Source organism: Puccinia triticina, chromosome 5A (genome assembly GCF_026914185.1).
Source record: "Puccinia triticina chromosome 5A, complete sequence".
Taxonomy (NCBI): domain Eukaryota; kingdom Fungi; phylum Basidiomycota; class Pucciniomycetes; order Pucciniales; family Pucciniaceae; genus Puccinia; species Puccinia triticina.
This window is the reverse complement of record NC_070562.1, coordinates 5714372-5732599: the sequence shown is the minus strand read 5'-3', so window position 1 is coordinate 5732599 and position 18228 is coordinate 5714372. Positions and strand designations below refer to the sequence as shown.

The 18228-nt window shown below is 44.9% G+C and overlaps 5 protein-coding genes across 5 annotated transcripts; 3 read left to right on the top strand and 2 right to left on the bottom strand.

Moving 5' to 3' along the window:
- Positions 1-4261: 4261 nt before the first annotated feature.
- On the top strand, positions 4262-5521 carry PtA15_5A687 (uncharacterized protein; the record flags this gene model as incomplete). Its single annotated transcript, XM_053169474.1, has 3 exons — positions 4262-4532; positions 4628-5414; positions 5485-5521. The coding sequence occupies 3 exons, from the start codon at positions 4262-4264 to the stop codon at positions 5519-5521; spliced, it is 1095 nt and encodes a 364-aa protein (XP_053020668.1).
- A 783-nt stretch (positions 5522-6304) lies between these two features.
- On the top strand, positions 6305-7590 carry PtA15_5A686 (uncharacterized protein; the record flags this gene model as incomplete). The annotated part of the gene is made up of 4 exons (XM_053169473.1): positions 6305-6530; positions 6649-7026; positions 7109-7147; positions 7235-7590. 4 exons carry the CDS (start codon positions 6305-6307, stop codon positions 7588-7590), a joined length of 999 nt encoding a protein of 332 aa, XP_053020667.1.
- A 2724-nt stretch (positions 7591-10314) lies between these two features.
- Positions 10315-10806, bottom strand: PtA15_5A685 (uncharacterized protein; the record flags this gene model as incomplete). Its single annotated transcript, XM_053169472.1, has 1 exon — positions 10315-10806. The coding sequence occupies one exon, from the start codon at positions 10804-10806 to the stop codon at positions 10315-10317; it is 492 nt and encodes a 163-aa protein (XP_053020666.1).
- Positions 10807-13000: 2194 nt separating this feature from the next.
- PtA15_5A684 (uncharacterized protein) lies at positions 13001-15082 on the top strand (the record flags this gene model as incomplete). Its single annotated transcript, XM_053169471.1, has 3 exons — positions 13001-13188; positions 13308-13674; positions 15044-15082. The coding sequence occupies 3 exons, from the start codon at positions 13001-13003 to the stop codon at positions 15080-15082; spliced, it is 594 nt and encodes a 197-aa protein (XP_053020665.1).
- Positions 15083-15295: 213 nt separating this feature from the next.
- Positions 15296-17577, bottom strand: PtA15_5A683 (uncharacterized protein; the record flags this gene model as incomplete). The annotated part of the gene is made up of 3 exons (XM_053169470.1): positions 15296-16159; positions 16264-16794; positions 16861-17577. The coding sequence occupies 3 exons, from the start codon at positions 17575-17577 to the stop codon at positions 15296-15298; spliced, it is 2112 nt and encodes a 703-aa protein (XP_053020664.1).
- Positions 17578-18228: the final 651 nt, after the last annotated feature.

The window sequence follows — 18228 nt, the reverse complement described above, 5'->3', positions numbered from 1 at the left end:
ATCCGACAGGGGCCAGACTGTCCGCAGTCGGGGGCACATCCCTGAGACGCGGAGGAGCTCCAAACCCCCGGATCGTACACACCGGTATGGATTGTGCAACTTGTTGGACAAACTGTGTCCAACAAGTAGAACTGCTCACACAAAACTGTCCGAGAAGTTTTTTACTCTGTGAAACCAATGAGCGTAGAAGTCATCACAATGAAAAGCTAGACTAGCTGTTACTGCCTTGAGTGGATGAATTCCCGTGGTCATCTAGAGAGCTCCGTATGCCCCTCCAAATCCTAAATTAAGACACCTATCAAAAGCTCAACCAATGCACATGAAATTAATGAGATGTAGGGTTAGGAAAACATTTCCCTTTTTTGTCAAAAATTAAGAGTTTGGGTGTGTAAATTGAGATTTGGGAGACTCCCAGACTCAACGGGAAGTCCTCCACTGTTTTGTTGTTTTTTGGGCTTCCTGGGGACAACTGGCTGTTAGTAGATCTGAAGCTGCTAATTTGATCCTTGATTTATTTCTTGGACTCAAAAGCTGTATATGCAGCAAAATAGTACAAGTCTTTGCCACTTGCTCAAAACCTTCCATGAGCTTTTCAAAAGTCTTCAAAGCACTCAAAGTGCACATCTCTTGCAGATCTTTGGTTTTGCTGCTGGCTGAGCTATCTGAATGGAAGGCTCTACTTCTGTACTGTTTTGTGATGACAGGCAGCTTGATCACAATTTTGTGTCTGTTTGAAAAAGTATTTGTGAGTTTGTTTCTCAATTGTGGGTACCCGCCCGCCCTCTGGCCAAACTCAACACCCGCACGTGGGACAGGTACCCCCCAACGGATACCTGTGGCCATCTCTAATGTGTTAGTAAGCAAGAAAGAGACTGTGAAAAAACAGAAATAGTGAATGAGAGAGGAAAGGAAATGAAAGAGGAAGAGAAAGAAACCAATGATGAAATCTATATTTTTAGGAAGTTTACATGGTGCATGGAAGGCTGGGGAGGGGATTAATTCAATTTCCACTGCTGCTGAACCAGGTATAGTGAAAGATGTTTCAAACCAATGTGAAAGATAACAAAGAGGTGGGTAGCACATAACAACGTATCAGAATGGAAGAGTTTGATGAGTCAGTAAGAAGAAAGGTGAAATGGCTCTAATTCCAGAAATTGTGTCACTTCACTTGTGTATTTTCTTTTTCAAAACATTGTTGGATTGAATGAATTAAAACCAATTTTATGTTATAGGATACCTTTGCTGTTTATTTTCCTCAACTCATTTTGGCCTCCAGATAATTCATCAATTCTTGACTCTCCTCATGAAATTCTAATGAGCAACTCCTAATTTTTTTGAGCTCCTCTTTTTTGATGAAGATATTTTTCTTCTTGTATTTAATTTTGCTTTCAAGGATTTCTTGAACTTCCTTATATTTTGCATCCAGCTTTGATAACAAATCATATTGATTTTTGTAAAATGATTTGATGTCAGATGGATGTCTCCAGAGGCGATGTTTGAAGCTGTTGTATTTTTCTTCAGATATAGATCTCACAGATTGGTTCAATCCACGTACACGCTTGGCAATCAGAAGCATCTTGAATTTGTGTTCAAAGTACTTTGGCATACATGGTCTATCCATGTCAGGAAATTGTTTAAATTCATCAAACATCTTGCCTCGATATTTATTCAAGGTGTGCCTGATAATCCCTTGGGAAATCTTCCTTTCAATGAAATTCAACATTTCACAAATATCATAAGTTAAGAGCTGTTTATACCAATTTTGGGTGTAGATCTCAACTTCCAATGGTAAATTCATATTAGGGCAAATTTTTACCAGAAGAATTATGAGATGCTTTACTTCAACCTCAAACTGAATTTCGTTCATTCTTGTTGTTTTCAGAAGATCAAGAATTTGGCTATCTGTTCTCATCAAAACCATTGAGCTGTGGACAGCTGTGAGTTGATCATCATAGCTGTGATATGATTTGAAGTTTAAAAATGAGAAGTTGAAGTTGGGCAATTTGTTGATTTTTTGACGATGTCTTAAATCTCTGTAACAAAAATGACTGTGTTCAAAGTTGGAACTGTAAACCTTCAGATTTATCCTATCCTCATCGCTCTTAGTAAGAGCTTTTTTTTAATTAATTAATCAAGGTACCATGAAAATCAATCACAAGTTCAAAATGTTTATGTTATAATACTCACCTTCAAGGAACTGGAGATCTGATGCCCAAAACCAGTTTTCAGTTGGATCTGTTCCAGAATATCCAATGTTGTATTTTGGGAAGGCCTCCATGATATTTTCAATCTTTCTAGCAGTTAAAAACCATAGAAATTCATTGTTTTGAAATAGGCCTTTGAGATCTTCCTTGTGACAAAATCCATATTTGTACAAAATATGAATTGCTTTGAGCAGGTAAGGCTCAGCTTTGAGATATACTGGCTTGTCTCTCCAATGAGCTGAGTTTAAACTTGTGATCCACATATAGTGATACATTTGATTGATTTCATCCAAGAAGGAAGCCCCATGTTTTCTCATTGATGTGTGTTTTGCAACCACTGAAAAGACATCATCAGGTATTGTTTTGAGAAATTCATCATTTTTTTGATCCTGTGCCAGTAATTCTATCAAATGTTCCATGGTTGAAAAAGTTGGATTAACTTCCAATATTTCACAGAGCAAAAGCTTCTTGAAGACCGGTAAATACTATGATACTTGGCCAGAAATCTTGGAAAACCAGTAGCCCCCAAGCATTGAGGAAAGATAGATTGATTCAAACCCTCAAGCACTTTGAACTCTTCTTTTAGCCACTTGGTATTTCCTGAATCTCCAGATAGTTTATGTATGATTCATTGGTTAGTCATGGGATAAAACTGAATGCCAAAAAAATGAAATAGAAGCTTGCTTTTCTTTGTTTCCAGCTTTTCCTTCATGAGAAGACCTTCTAAAACCCAATCAATTAATTTCAGTTTCAAGTAAGTAAAAGCAACATATTTCTGCATTCAAAGGACCTTCAACTAACTTATTTTATCCTCTGTGGGCTCCACTCTTCTATGGCTTAACCTGTTTTTCCAATATAACTTGGGATCTTGGCTCTTGCCTGTGCCATCAAACTCACTGGAATGCTTGTGATTTTTCAAATTTTCCACCGTGAAAACATCCAATGAATCATTTGGTGGGAAACAAGATTGGACTGGAGAAAAGATCAGCATATAAAAACAATATCACATTTTGTTGAAGATTAGAGAAGAACTATTTTACCACTGGAAGTATCTGAATGGTCAAAATAACCCTGAATCTCAGGTTCTGCTTTGCCTGGGATCTCCAAAGTACCAAAAGAAACTGGGATTGAACACCCAATAACAAGCAGAACTTGAGAAAGCATCTTCTGAATGAGAATTAGCATAAAATTTGAGTGTGGTAATATGTGTGAATGAGCCAGATATTATAATTTCAGGGTAGTTTGTATGCTTTTCTTATAAGAGAAGAAGGTTTTTTTGAAGTATGAGAAAGATACACAATCAAGGGAAGAAAAAACTAGCTGGCTTAGAGGGCATCTTTTAACTCTTGGTTCTGAAATCAAAGATGGTGAATGGTTCAATGAGAAATATTCATGTTGTGGAGTTATGAATGGTGTATTTTATACATGATCTATAACCGTGTATTTTCAGCCTGCCTTGTTTTCTTCAGATTATTACATAAACCTGATGTTTGAGTTGGTTTTAAATCCAGTTTGGAAAAATTACTGAAACCCAAATGAAATTTATACATTCAGACACATTTTTTAAAGGCTTGAAACATTTATGGTGTTCAAAGTTGGTTTGAATATTTTTATGCATGCATAAATCATAAAATCATAAAAATATTTTGGTGAGGAAATTTTGTATTACATAATCAGACAGTTATATCCCCTGCAAAAAAGATTTTATGATTTTATGATTTATGCATGCATACAATTATGCAAACCAACTTTGAACACCATAATTACACAAACAAGGATTTAACAAGCACCTTGACCAATCCCTGATCAAGTGGAATGTCCTAAATTAATAATGATGGTAGATATAAGGAAAGAAAAGGAAAGGAAATATCTTATCTACTCGAGAGAGAATGAATCTCTGCCAGACTAGGGAAGAGAGCAGTTGAGAAACTAGACTCATCCCCGCGGGGGGTCATGCAAGTCGTGACAGGTTGGTGCCAGAGTGGGTGTCACGGCAAGGGCCGCTGTTGTGCCAGCATCGCCAAGTCAAGCAGGCTCCGACTACACTCGACAAAACGATGGCTCAGCTCAGTCGATACCAGCTCCTGCGACCATTATCATCAGCCTCGTCTCAGCTATCGATCGGCAGAAGGAGAACATCTTCTTCCACCCTGCAGCCCACCACTTCCGGCCTCACACCCCCACTATCTCCACTCGGCCCAGGACTGGCGTCGACAGCCCACCCAAATGAGGAAAATGTCAAAAAAAACAGAGCCAGCGAGCTGATTCGTCGGATGGAGAACAGCGCCCGAAAGACGATCGAGTACAGGCAGAGGCTAGCTGAAGACCGTATGAATTTCTTGTAAAATTCGTGACTTCAAAGGCCCAAGAAGAAACCACTCCAGGATCGGGAACTGATCTTGTTTGGGTTTTTGTACGAACAGGTGAACGTTTGTCGAAACTAGGGTCGATACAAACCACGCTCCAGACGGCCAAGCCGTCGAATTTCCGGAGCCATCCGAGCCAAATTTCCGACCTGACGCTAGCCACGATGATCACGGCGACGACGCACTTGGGGCACCACAAGACGCTGACCTGTCCGACGAACCACGCGCTGATCTATGGGGTGCGGTCGGACATCGCGATCATCGATGTGCGCCAAACGATGACGTATCTGCGTCGGGCGTGCAATGTGATCAGGGAGACGGTGCTGAACGACGGGATGGTGTTGTTTGCGAACGGCGTCCCTGGGAGCGAGAAGGCGATCAAGCAGGCCAGCGAACGGCTGGGCGAGAACGGGTACTCGTTAGGTGTCCGGCCGAACGGGAAGGGCGCCTCGTGGGTCCGGGGCACGCTGACGAACGCAACAGAGGTTCTGAAGCGGCCCCGCCAGGTGGCCAAGCAGCTACGACTCGCCGCCACGCCTTCTTCCTCCTCATCCTCGGCCGGCGACGGTCATGCGCAGCGGAAACAACAGGCCGACAACAGCCTCGAAGCGCTCAAGTTCCTGCCCTCACTCATCGTCGTGTTCAGTCCCAGAGACTCGCGGGTGCTCCTCCGCGAGGCCAACCTCAAACAGATCCCGACGATCGGGATCATCGACTCCGACGTCGACCCCCGCGTGGTCACTTACCCTATCCCCGCGAACGACGACGCCGTCCGCTCTGTCGAGCTCATCGCTGGCGTGTTGTCGAGAGCCGGCCAGGAAGGCCTCCTCAAGCGCAAACAACTGTCAGCTTTCCCTCCCTCCCTCCGCCCCCTCCTCCTTACAAACACTCATCCCCGCTTCCTTTCGCCACAGACTTTCGTCGAGCTTTGCGGGCTCGGAGTCCTTGTAACTACGCAAGCATTTTTTGACGGCCATATGTAAATCAACCTGCCGCGCGTTTTTGGGGCGTCGGGCACTGCCGCCAGCGATGATCGCGCGCCCGATGAGCGGGCTTCCTTTTTGCGTTTCCGTCGGGTGGCAGGGATCGCTATGGGCCGGTGCTCCATAGCCGTGCTCATATGCTCCAATGCCACCCGCACGATCTGGCGTTGGACTTTTGTGTGCGAGCAAAAACAAGCGCTCGGCGGAGGTTGTGTGAAAACAGAATGCCATACCACGCCTGTTATGATGGGACTGCTGGTTCATTCGCCCAGACAGGAGGCAGCAGAAGTCTGTTTTTCACCATCTATAATGCTTCGCTCAGCAAAAGCTATACTTGAGGCCAATTTAGCTACCCCGCAAGATGCACAAGCAGCATGGCTCTGCTCTTTTTTTTATTCCTCACACCCAAACCACATTTTTAAAAAATGAAGGAGGGACTTGTTTGAAGTCCGCGTCTCACCAACGGTCTGGAATCCCGACCGGTGGTGTATGTACAAAGGTTCCGGCCATTCTCATTCTTTCTCATTAACCGGATTCCGAGTTTCAGGCTGCTAAGATCAAACAAGTTTTATTTGCATTCGGAAACTGTTTGGCTCTCACTTGGATTATGAATCCGGATGTGTTTTAGGTGACTCCCGATACACAAGCATCCCGTGGGATCAGATCTCGGTCACAGATTGTCAGATATAAAATACGAGGTCTGGGTTGCCTGCCCGTAGTCACTGGCCCTCAAGTCATCCTTTGACCAACCATGCTTCCTTATTGTTTCCTCGTTTTCATCTGGATGAGCCAGCTCATGCTCGCCACCTACGCGGCAATCGAACCGGAGCTCATGATCGACGAGGGCATCAGCCTCAACCGCGCGGAGACCGTATCACCCCTTTGGTATCCGAACGAAATTAAGGGTAACTTCTTGGAAGATATGAAGACATATCAGGTCCAGGACAAGAAGCAGCCATCGTCATTCTCCTGCTTGAGTATGTTCTCACCTCGCTCCAGCGGACAAAGTCTTGACCGTCTCCTGCCCACCACTTGCTTGATGGACCCTGATGTGACCCCCTCAATCCTGACCTTGTCTGAATTCTATTCCTCAAGCCCGACCTCCTGTGCCCCCGGACTCCGAGAAAGCAGCAATGTCCTATTTCAAAAGCCAATTTAAAACTCTGCAGAAAATATCTATGGACTCAGGCCGACAGGAACAGCAACTTAACCTTGTCAATCAAGCGGTCAACCATATTCTGAGCCACGAATCCATCTCTAGGGCAGATCTGAAGGAATGGTGCCAAGTACTCACCAAAACCATGAAGGACCATCCCACATTCCTTGAAATTCATGTTGAAATCTTCTTTGCTTTGTACAATCTCCGTCTGCAAAGATACAAGGATGTGGAACTCACAAAGGAAATCAAAAAAACGATGAAGGTCACTGTGCCAAAGTTAAGCCACCCAAGTCCCTCAATCTTATGGAGCTATGGTGTGTTTTTGCAAATCGAGTCATTTCTTTCTGCATCACATTTGCTTACTGATATTTTACTGCAAAAAAAAACCTTTCTCAGAGCTCTTCCCCCCCCATGAGGTTCTCTCGATTGATTTGCGTTAGTCATCTGAAATACGCATCTGAAGAAAGAGTAGCATATCTGACCATGTTTCACAATCTATACACAACTCTGGTGATTGCTCAGGTAATTTCGGAAAGCAACACATGTTGTACGTGGAACCGAGTTTGAAACAATTCACTACGCATATATATGAAGAATACCGCTTGGAGACTGCACATCATCTGCGCCCAGTCTTGCGAAACATCTTCTCAAATCCACCTCCAAAAGACATCTCTGCTCAGACAAGAATAGTCGCGATCACCCTGCTCTTTCATTTGCTGCGCTTGGGCAGGGATGGATATCTACCCTATGGCCTCGCGGGGGAACTCTTACGGGAACGAGAAAAATACTTCTTGTTCGAACATGAACGTCAACTACTAGAATGGGTGTTGGGTGATCACGACAATCGTGAAGGAAAATTAAAAAATGTCAAAATATAATGGTCCCTGTTCTTTGTCTGCTCACAGTCTCAAATACCCTACATCTTCTCCTGTCTAACCTGTTCTCTCAGTCTATTTGAATAGCAAGAAAGTCCTGTCCTGTCAAATCCTGCCCCTCCAGATCCCTGCTGCTTGTTTCCTGTTCTGTCATTTCCTGTGATGTTGTCTCACATCTTTAAGTGTTAAAGACTACTGGTGCCCCAGCAGTAGTCACATCCATGTCACATTTTTTTCTAAACCCTAGAGTTGATCTTTCTCCATCATCTGAAATTCAAGGTCTATTGAATCAATTCAGAGTATTCTTGTTTGAAAAACCCTTTATTTGATTAGTACAGGACAATGAGAGAAGCATGGCTCTGCTCATTTTTTTTATTCTTAACACCTCAACCACATCTTTAAAAAATGAAGGAGGGACTTGTGTTAAGTTCACGTCTTACCAGCCATCTGGATTCCCAACAGGTGGTGTACAGCATATCCAAAATTGCTTGTGACTTTGGTCGCAAATTAATAAGCTTTTAGCCGCAGCTGCAGACCACCGTGCACGCGGGCCAAGCGCGCCTCACAGCAGCGCTGCAGGCAGTAGCATCACCCCGCCAGGCTACCACCACCACCACCACCACCACCAAATGCGCCAGCCCATCACCAGCACTCCAACCAATTGCCGGGCCACACCAGACTACCACCGCCACCACCAACAGCACTTAGAGGACCGCCGGACCATGCAAATCCTTGCCAAGACGGACCAATCACCCAGGATACTGGCCAGCAGCTTGCAAAACCTTTTGGATATTGGCCAGTTCAACCCACGTCAATCAATTGTAAGATCCACTCCTCCTTCTATTTGGTTTACCCTGCAACAATCATAAATCTGATAGAATCTCTTTTCAGGCAATGTATCACAAATATTTAGCTTCATTCAAAATTTGAATGAAGCTAAATATTTGTGTTACATTTTCAAATACTCTGTTGTGCAGGCAGCCCTGGATGGATTAACTTTGAAAGAGATCAATGTCTTGCATGCATCCAGGGTCAGTTCCAATTCTCTGTGACAATGGCTATCACTTGATGAAAGAACTAGGTCTGTCGTCACCAATCCAGCAACCTACCAGAAAAGGGGTTGCCCGTTAGCTCTCAGTGATGAAGAATGCACCTTTGTGTGAGAGATGGTCGCCGACAAACCAACTGTATATCTGTAAGAGATTCAAAACAAGCTCATCAAGAAATGCAATACTCAAATATCTATACAGACAATATCAAACAAGCTAGTGCATGGGTGTTTAGATCATGTTTTTTGGAGTAAAAACACATGCAATGAAATTCAGGTTGTTAATGATGAGTATGCCCTTCAACTTTTGGGAGTTCATGAGCAGTGGAAAATTAGTAATTTTACACTGCTAAATTATGTTATTTCAATATTAACAGGTTATTTTTTGGAATCACATGTAACATAACAAGTCTCATTTTATGAGTTTGTTACTGGCATTATTCCCAGTATAATGATAACACCCAAAACAGGCAGCTTTCGGCCCAAATTTTACTTGTTATCTGATGCTCAGCGTGTTCCTATAACGTAACCAGCATAAAAAATGCTCTTACAGCCATGTGATATATTGTAATGCACAACTTTTACAGGTTACAATAACTTCAACGGCCAAAAAATCCTTGTTTCACCACTATCTGTAACATGACTACCCGGCATTGGTAAGACCACAATCTGCCTCAGAGTTTCTGAATGTCAACTGGCAGCTGTTGATTTAATTTTTCTTGCAGTGTATGCCTTTGCAGTTGTGCACTTTGATGATTTGGTGAGTCTGAGCAAGACATGATTTTTGACTTACATTCCTCACTTGTACCAGTACCAACAGTCATTATGTCATTCTCAAATTTGAAATAGAATTCATCTGTTTCTCAATCAGTACCACTCTTGATTAAGTAGTTGGTTGAGAAAATAGGGGGTTTCATTATGGAAAGGAAACCCGGGAAGGATTTCGAGCGCTCGCGAGTAGCGTTATGAGGTTGCTCGGGGAAATTTTTTGCTGGACTTGACACCAAATTTTAAGCGAGTATGTCACCCGCGAGTAACAAAATCTAAAGCCGCGGGAATCGGGAATGCTTATTGTGAAACCCCTTAATGGACTATTACCGCGATGGAATCAGAATGATTTGAGAAAAACACTGGTGGTGAGAAAACTATCTCTCTCACTCTGTAACCAACGCGAATGGCACTATGTGCCAATTGGCTTGGATTTCGGGGAACGAATTGCCTCTGCAGTCCATACTTTCTCAAAGTTAGCAAAGATTGACTTGGTAATTTGATTGGATAGTGTATTCGGTTATCATAACAAAGCATAGGTATTCAAGGGAAAACATAGGATACAATTAGCATATGATTTGGGTCCGACTGCCTTTGAAACGAGGCACAAGGTGTCAATAAATAGTAATACAGATTTTTATGTGATACAGTACAAAAAAGAGTGGACGCTAGATAGGTGGATGTTATGGTAAACATGATGCATAATGGAAACCACCCAGAACCTGCTGTTTGGAAAGTTAGACCAGAGGTCAAGGAAAGAGGAAAACAGTCCGTTCGTGAAGAATTGGAGAGAAGGGGTATCTGGAAATCTGCGACATGAAGGTAAGAGGTGGCAGAGAAATGAGCTGGCCGATTTGTACTCCGAAGCAAAGAGAAGCTTATCAATACTTACTCGAGACTGAGTTTTCTATTCAAGCGGGTTCGGTATTGTGGCCTGCGTCATCGTTCAGCGCCTTGACTTCTGGCGGAAGGTCCTCGAAGTCAACAACAATGCCCTTGCGCCGTGAAGCTCGCGGTTGTGGGGAGATGGTGGAAGAGGTTTCATCGGAGATTGGCAGTGTACCATCTGCCTGGAGATTCTGGACCTCTTTTGGAAGCTCATCGACAGGAAGAATCATGCCCTTGCGGCGCTCTGATCGGGATGAGGTTGAGGGAGGCGGAGATTTAGGGATTACCGTTTGGGCAATGTGGACTTGGGATGAAGGAGCAGCGCCGATAGGGTCAGTTGTCCCATCCATTTCATAAATGGCCTCCATCTTGCTACGCTTGAGGTCTGGTCGAGATGAGGTTGGTGGAGGCGGAGATTTAGGGGCTGCCGTTTGGGCTGAAGGAGCGCCTGTGGGGTAAATTGGCGCATCCATTTCATAGATGGCCTCCATCTTATTACGCGCAATGGGAGCCATGGCGATAGGCCTTGGTCCTTCTTTACAATAAAGTGAAAGAACCGTCAAAATTTACCCAGCATTGATAAATTCAGGGCTGAAGCCGTGACTCCTACCTCTTCGAGCCTGTTAGCACAAGCGATCCACACCAGTAAGTAGTTTATAGTAGTGAAAATAGACAAAAGTGAAGTGATCGGATGGAGTAGAAGTCAGGAGCTTGCCTTTAAGTTGTCTAAGAGATGCTCGAGGGGCGGGCAGCCAGCCGGCTATACTCTGGGGGGGGGGGGGGGGGGGGGCAGGACAAGAACTTTTGTTACTATATCACTTCGCAGAAAGGTCAATGGATAGGATTTGTAAGAAGGTTCCAGGCATCCCACTTACGCTTTTTGGGTGAGAGAAGACAGATTCGAAATGAAGAGGGCGAAAATAGAGGATCTGGGGATGGGGGAGAGGGCGAGGAAAAGGAAGAGGATGGAGAAGGCAGCTCGAACAGCAGGTACCGCGTATTTAAGGAAGAATGCTCAGCAGTTGGTGCTGCTGCCACCAGGATATCTTACTGCTACCCTTTGTCTACAGCACTTTTTCTACAACCCTTTGTCGTTGTTCACTGAGGCGTGTTTGTATTGTTTGGTACTTGACTGAACTGTTCAGTGATCACGATCACTGGGTAGAAGTTGTCTCTGAGCTTTGAATTCTGATTGGCCAGAAATACCAGCACACCATTCCCTTCCAATTCTCTAGGCGATGAACCTGTTTTGTTGGAATGTCGATGGGAGTTGTCTAGTGTAACGTGCTCACATCGCGTATCTAGCTCTAATCAGATTCGTGCGCCACAGTTTTCGAATTCTCCCCGCGGCAAGTTTAGATTAAGGAGCACAAATTTGAGTGTTCTACCGTACACACTGGCCTTGTAAGCTGTCTTTGATCATCTACTCTCCAGACATCCCATTAATCGGGAAGTCTCAGCGATGAATTACCAGCGACGTGATTTGACAGAACAGTTATGCGAAGAAATCTTTGAACAATAAGGCGACTCATGATGAAAATCCAACTTTTGATGTTTGACGCTTCAGTCTCCAGATACTTAAACGAGCATGAAGAATCCTGCAAACATAGCTTAACAATCCAAACTACATGTATGATTTTTATTGCCATAGTGTTACAATTGGTAGATGAGGTGAAACACCTTTTTTGCCTTGAATGACCACAGATGCCATGAGAAAAGGAGTGTATGATATGAAAAAATGTAGAGGCTACACGGCGCCAGTAGTCACCAATAAAATGTGACCATGAACCAGCAAAACCAATACAGATCAATAAGATCACATATCGGAACATCGTCCCACACACCCGGACTCGAATGATCTGAATAGACTTACTTGAAGAAAAGTTGAGGCTCTCAGTCAGCCCGATCATCAAATAGGCTTGCCAATTTGTTGGACTAGGATTATGACCGGCATGGGCCATCTCAATCTCATGTCATTCTGTTTGTTGCCGATTATATAGTTGACCTGGTAAAATGTTGGAAGAGCTTTCACTCCTTCATTTTTGAAACAATGAGTTAGGTAGTCCGATTACTAATGGCCCAACCTGTGTGAAATGCTACATCCAGACATCGATAATAGTTATTATATCCAGTTCTAAATTTCATTCCACGCTTCCCTCAGCCTCTAAGCAAGCATGGAAAGTCACGCGAGGTGAGTTGACCTGTGACCAGAGCCTCCAAATATTATCCAAGACTTCAACGCAGTCATCCGCACTTAAATGATTGAAAGAATGCGCTCTAGCTTTCACCTGCGTAAATCATGAAAAAGGCGTGATGTGATCTGGTCAAGGATATGTTCCAGATAATCCAGGTGATCTCACGTTGTTCCCATCACCGGGTGGTCTGCTCTTGGGTGAAAAATATTGCAAGAGCTTTGAATGCGTATAGATCAACAATCCTACGTGGAATCAAGCGGCCCAACAATTAGGGAGCGCAGAAGTGGCAGAACGCATCAAACCCATATGTAGACTCTTGGAGGGGGGTCGACTTTGGATAGCACCCAAGTAAGGTCGAATGCTTCGAGATATGAAGGAGGATTGCGATCAAGGTGATAAGAAAGAGTTGGGCGGAGGTGTCAGGTGGGGGAGTGTCGGGCGGGTCTGGCTGAGCCCGGTCCCTAGTGTGGCCCCATGCGAATAAAATCGCATTCACGCCCAAGGCCGCCTAACCATGCTCGACGGTTGTTCCCCTCGACAACTTCGATTTCTCGAGATGGGCTCGGCCAACGGAGCAGATGAACCGGAAGCGACTCCTGCTACCGAAACACGCGAACCAGAACAATCGAATCCGCCAGAAGCCAAGTCATCCCCCGGGGAAGTGGAGGCACCTAAAGTCAAGCGGAAGCGCAAGCCATCAGCGTGAGTTCTTGAACAGTAGATTGCCTTCCATTTGCCATCTCCTGCTTTCTGTGATCTGGATTGCCTCTGGTCTTGGCATATCTGCTGAATTTATTGTAAACGCGATCTCTGAACATTAGGAACCAGCGTCATAAGAACAACTTGAACCTTGCTAAAAAGAGAAAGAGATGGCTTATGGATGATTACGAGCGCTGGATAACGAATGAACCTTCTCCAGGGGGTCTACACTATAAGGCAGTGGTGAGGAACACGCGCTTGTTTCCAGAAATCTCGAAGGAGTTTGAAATTGAAAAACAGAAACAATTAGCAGAAGAGCAAGATAACTATGAAGAGAACTTGCGCAAGTATCCCAACATGACCACTCACAAGCCAATCATCAATCAACCAATAATCTCTCGAGTTCCAACCGAAAAAGAAGATGGAGAGGCTCTGAAACTAGTCCAGGATAAGTTCAAGCTCCTTGAGCACGGTTTATACAGTATATCCGTTCGAAATCAAGGAGCAGGAGCAGCTTGTGTGGTTGAGTTTCTCCGAGTTCCGACTCTGGATCCAAACATCAAACAAAACCTCGACTTTCTGTGCGCTTTCGTCCATGACTGCAAGCAGTTCATGTCTGCCGACGTTTTAGAAGGGCGCTCCTGTGAGGACATCACCTCGGCGATCGGTTGGTCCACAGATATGAATCAGCTCGCAATCCTTCCTCAATACCAAAATCACGAAGCTATTGCGGCCAATCAGCCAGGCTACCGCAAGTTGATGGAGGATTCTGAAAGGGCTGGAAAGATTCTCTGGGAACTCTTCGAAACACTCGGCAACGTGGCCGCGCAGAATACTCGGGAATATATCAAGAAGCACTTCAGCGGTCCATCATCGGGTCACGAAGACAACGCTGCTTCTTCAAGCTCAGCAAGCCTCACCAGCACTGAATCATCCCGTCTAGCAACCTCAACGCTAGGCTTCCCTTCGAACGGCTTCCACGGTCAAAATCAACAACTGGACGACGAGGAGCTCGCTACCCATCCGTTCACCTTTGCGATGATGATACCGACATTCAAATCAACCGGCAAGATCGCCACAGCATCGGAAGGCCACCAGCTCCATAACGGCCAATTCGTCTTCCCCGAACTCCATCTTGCGCTCACCTTCCCTCCCGACACGATCTGGATCATGATCTTCCGCGCGCATAAGTATGCCCATGGTACCCTGAAATTCACCGCGCTCGGAGACTCTTCTAGGCTGGGCTTTTCCATACAGCCTCCGCTCAAAATCTCTCCCTCTTGTAGTCTCAAAAACAGTGCCCCAAACCACGCTGATCAACCCTCTGATCAGCAACATTAAATTCAGATTGTTATATGCTTGAATAGTTTGTCATGTGATAGCTCCTTGGCTTGTAAACTCTTTTTTTCTTTGGATTGTGTGCCACAAGCTGAGCCAATGAATCCCTCAACTTGGGTCTGTCTGAGATGCAACTCGGGTCCAAGAAGACACCGATCACGCTTTTCTCATTGTGACACTTGACTTTCCTGATCAAACAAGCTCAAATTGAGAATTGAGCTAGCTGCCAGAGTACAACATAGCCGGATTCCGATTTTTCAACTAGACTGGTCCGATTGAACTTTTCATCACCCATGTCATAAGGAACCTGTCAACCCAGCACCACCTGATTGCGGCAAGCAGCCAGAGACGCAAATACAAATACAAATTTATGTATTTATGTAAGGGAAAGACTTACTTCAGGCGGGTTCAACTTCTGAGAGGTCAGGCTGCACCTGGAGTGCTGGACACAACAGGCGAAGAAAAAAATCAGAGCGGAAACTTAACGAAGGAATGACTGCCCCCAATGCCAATCTTCCAGGAAACCAACATTGCCGATGGGACACGCAAACTGGACTGAGCGCCCTCACTCGAGGTCATCACACTCCAACGCAAAGTAGAAAGGCCTTCTGACGTCAAAAATCTGGCGGAAGTCGGATACCCCCAGGACACAGACGAAATTTACATAGCTCTGTAAATTTCGTACAACGTCAGCTTCTTTATTTGAGACGATAGTATGTAAAATTAACGCGGGAGAAGAGAAATGGGTGAATATACAAAGTTAAAATGTTTCTTAAAGCGATTTTTGCTGCAGCCAAATCTTACAAATGATAGGATTAGTGCTAGATACAAGAGATAAGAAGATTTGGGCATTGGTGTGGTTTTCGACGACCTGGACAAACTTGACGAATTCCAGAGGGCTGACTTGATCGACAAGCATGGGGGCCATCAACGAGATGGCTTGGATCGTGGGGTTCGTTGATTTCTGATGATCTTCATCGTTGAGCTTTGTCTCGCTCTCTGCCACGTCGTTGACAACTGCTTTCTCCTCCCTCTCTGCGCGTTCGGAATGTTCAACTGGGTTGTGCTGCGCTCGAGGGGTCGATGAGGAGGGAGCCATGCAGACGTCATTGTCAACAAAACTTGATGAAGTTGGCTCGTTGTTTCGTTCGGTCGCACAGAGCATCATCGACGTCGCTGCTTCTATCGGGGGATCACGTAGGCTGTCTTCACTTTGTATTACTGGAGTCGGTTGTGTCGTATTTTCGGATGCGTTTGCCGGGACAGTTTCTGAAGAACGATCGCCGTTCTCCTTGGCCGTGGGAGTGAGATTGGAAAGTCGTGGCTGTTTGATGACCCGAGAGGCTGATGAAGATAAGGGATCCACATGGGAGAGATCGCTGTGATTATCCGACGCAATTGCTTCATTTTTTCTCTTGCTGATAAGTGGAATCGTCGGGTCTGCAGAACCACTAGCGATTGTCGAGTTGGCAGCATCGTTCTGGCTGTCCTCTCTCTTGTTCACGTTGTTATTGAAAAACACAAGAGTTCCTCTGTTGCGTACAGGTACTCCGTTGAAGACCTGTTGCGCAAGACAGTACCACCCGATCATACTTCGTGGGTTCCGGAGCCAGTGATACTTCTTTTCAGGATTTTCCTAGATGACAATCAGTAAAGAATTGATTGAAAATAGCACGAAGTCAAGATTCAAATCAATGCCGCTTATAAGCATACACCAGATAATTCACAAGAAATTAATACCTTAATGAGTTGATCCCAGGCTTTTGGGGCAGCGGTTATTATACAGTTTTTCTCATCCCATATGAATCCAAATCGATTCTGTAAAAACTTGAGGTCGAGATAGGTTTCATGGATGCGACAGAGGTGATTTCTTAACCCCCTGGGTTGAAAGTCTTGGCCAAATTTCCTTTTCATCTGATCAGTTACGTTAGTCCAGCCTTGGCTCGAAATGTTTCCGTTGACTGCCTGCAACTCGAGTCGCTGCTGATACAGGACGGTTTCCAGTAATGCCTTCTGCTGGTCATCGGCCAAGATGTGAATTGGCGTCCCTGTGGAAACGAAGTTCTCGTCGGCACTTTCGAGGAGTTTTCTCTTATCATTTGAACTGGCATCGAATTCTGTTTGGCAGGATTTGTGCGTGCTTGAGGGGTCTAGATCGTGATGTGACTGTGCGTCTGGGGCGGCTGATCTGGCTGGCCGATCAACGTCAAGCGAGTTGTCGCCGCCCACTTTACGCCTGTTCCAACCGTTTCTACGTGCGTCAAGGATATCCTAAGATCGGAGCGACCTGATCAATACAAATTCTTCCAGATGTCCACGGTGGTGCGGGCAACTAACCTGGATCATGAATCGAGTGCGTGAACAGACAAGTGGACTCTGAGACACCCTTATCAATGTATCGAAGTAAAGATTCATAAAGCTCTGCGCCTTTGGTTGATCGAGTAGTTTACCGCAGTTGATCAGGAGATACCTTAGATAGACTAGATTTTCTTGGATTTCGGTATGATTTTGCAACAAAGACTTGATGTGATGATGTAAGTGGCAATCTTTTAAGAAGTTCAACTTATATAATTCTGCATGAAAACGGGTGAGGCCAAGACGTCGACGTATCCTCAGCGCAGCGTGATAGTCATCGTCTTTGTTGGTTGCACCCATTTCGGGCGACAAGTGGTGGGCCTGCCATTCGAATCGCTGATGCCATGTACAGGCGATGTAGTAGGGGAACCATCGACCGCCATGCCACCTATCGGTGAGTTCAAGGTGCAGTTTATGGCATAGCTTGGCATACATCTCCGACCAAGGGCCTTGATCGGTAACTTGCTCCAGCATCATCACAATCAATTTCCGCAAGATTTCATCTTCGTTTGCGTCCTCCAACGAGACGAGCTTGGCCACGAGACGTTCACAAATTGAATCGATGTTCGACCAGATCAGTTTGTTCAGCAACGCCTGTAGTTCCCGGATCAAACCAGCAGGCGCCTCTTGCAATCGAGTCAAGTGTCTCGCTGCCCAGCTATTGGCTGTTTGTTGAAGGGGCCGCACGGCTTTCTGCATTTGAACGGGAAAATCGACCGAAGCCTTGATACGAGCAGAGATGAATGAAGTCAGGCCACCAGTTTGAATTCTTTTATGCACTTATCTGTGACTTGATAATCTAACAAAAATACTTGCGTGTGTAAGACGGCACAAAGCGATGCACTCGTGACGGAATTGATGGGTCGATGATGGACTTGAGTGCTTGTGAGGTAGGGTGCATTTATGGGCTCAGCCGGGCCAACGCAAAATGTAGACCACACCAATTACGTAAAACGCCCCGCCTAGGCCCTAGCGACTGAAAAAAAGCACGAACTTCTGCAGCTCCCAGATGGTAAATATCTGTATTTTTCCCCAAAACAGTGGTGGATAACATCGGACCTAATTGCCTCTAAGCATACCTTTTCATTGAACAATCACGCTGTCTTTCTCTCTGATACTCGGCACTGCTCTCGTAGATATTGGAATAAACTATTACAAGCCTGTTTCATTACAGAAAGGCATTTGTGAAAGGAGCCTGTGTCAGAGCAAAAACTAAGCGACAAAAAACATTTCTGGGAGCAACACGTCCTTGGGTAACATCATAACCTGGAAAAATCACAACTAAATGCAGCACCAGCTGAAGCGATTATATGAAAAGTAATAATTTACGCAAGAGATTTGAAATTTTCG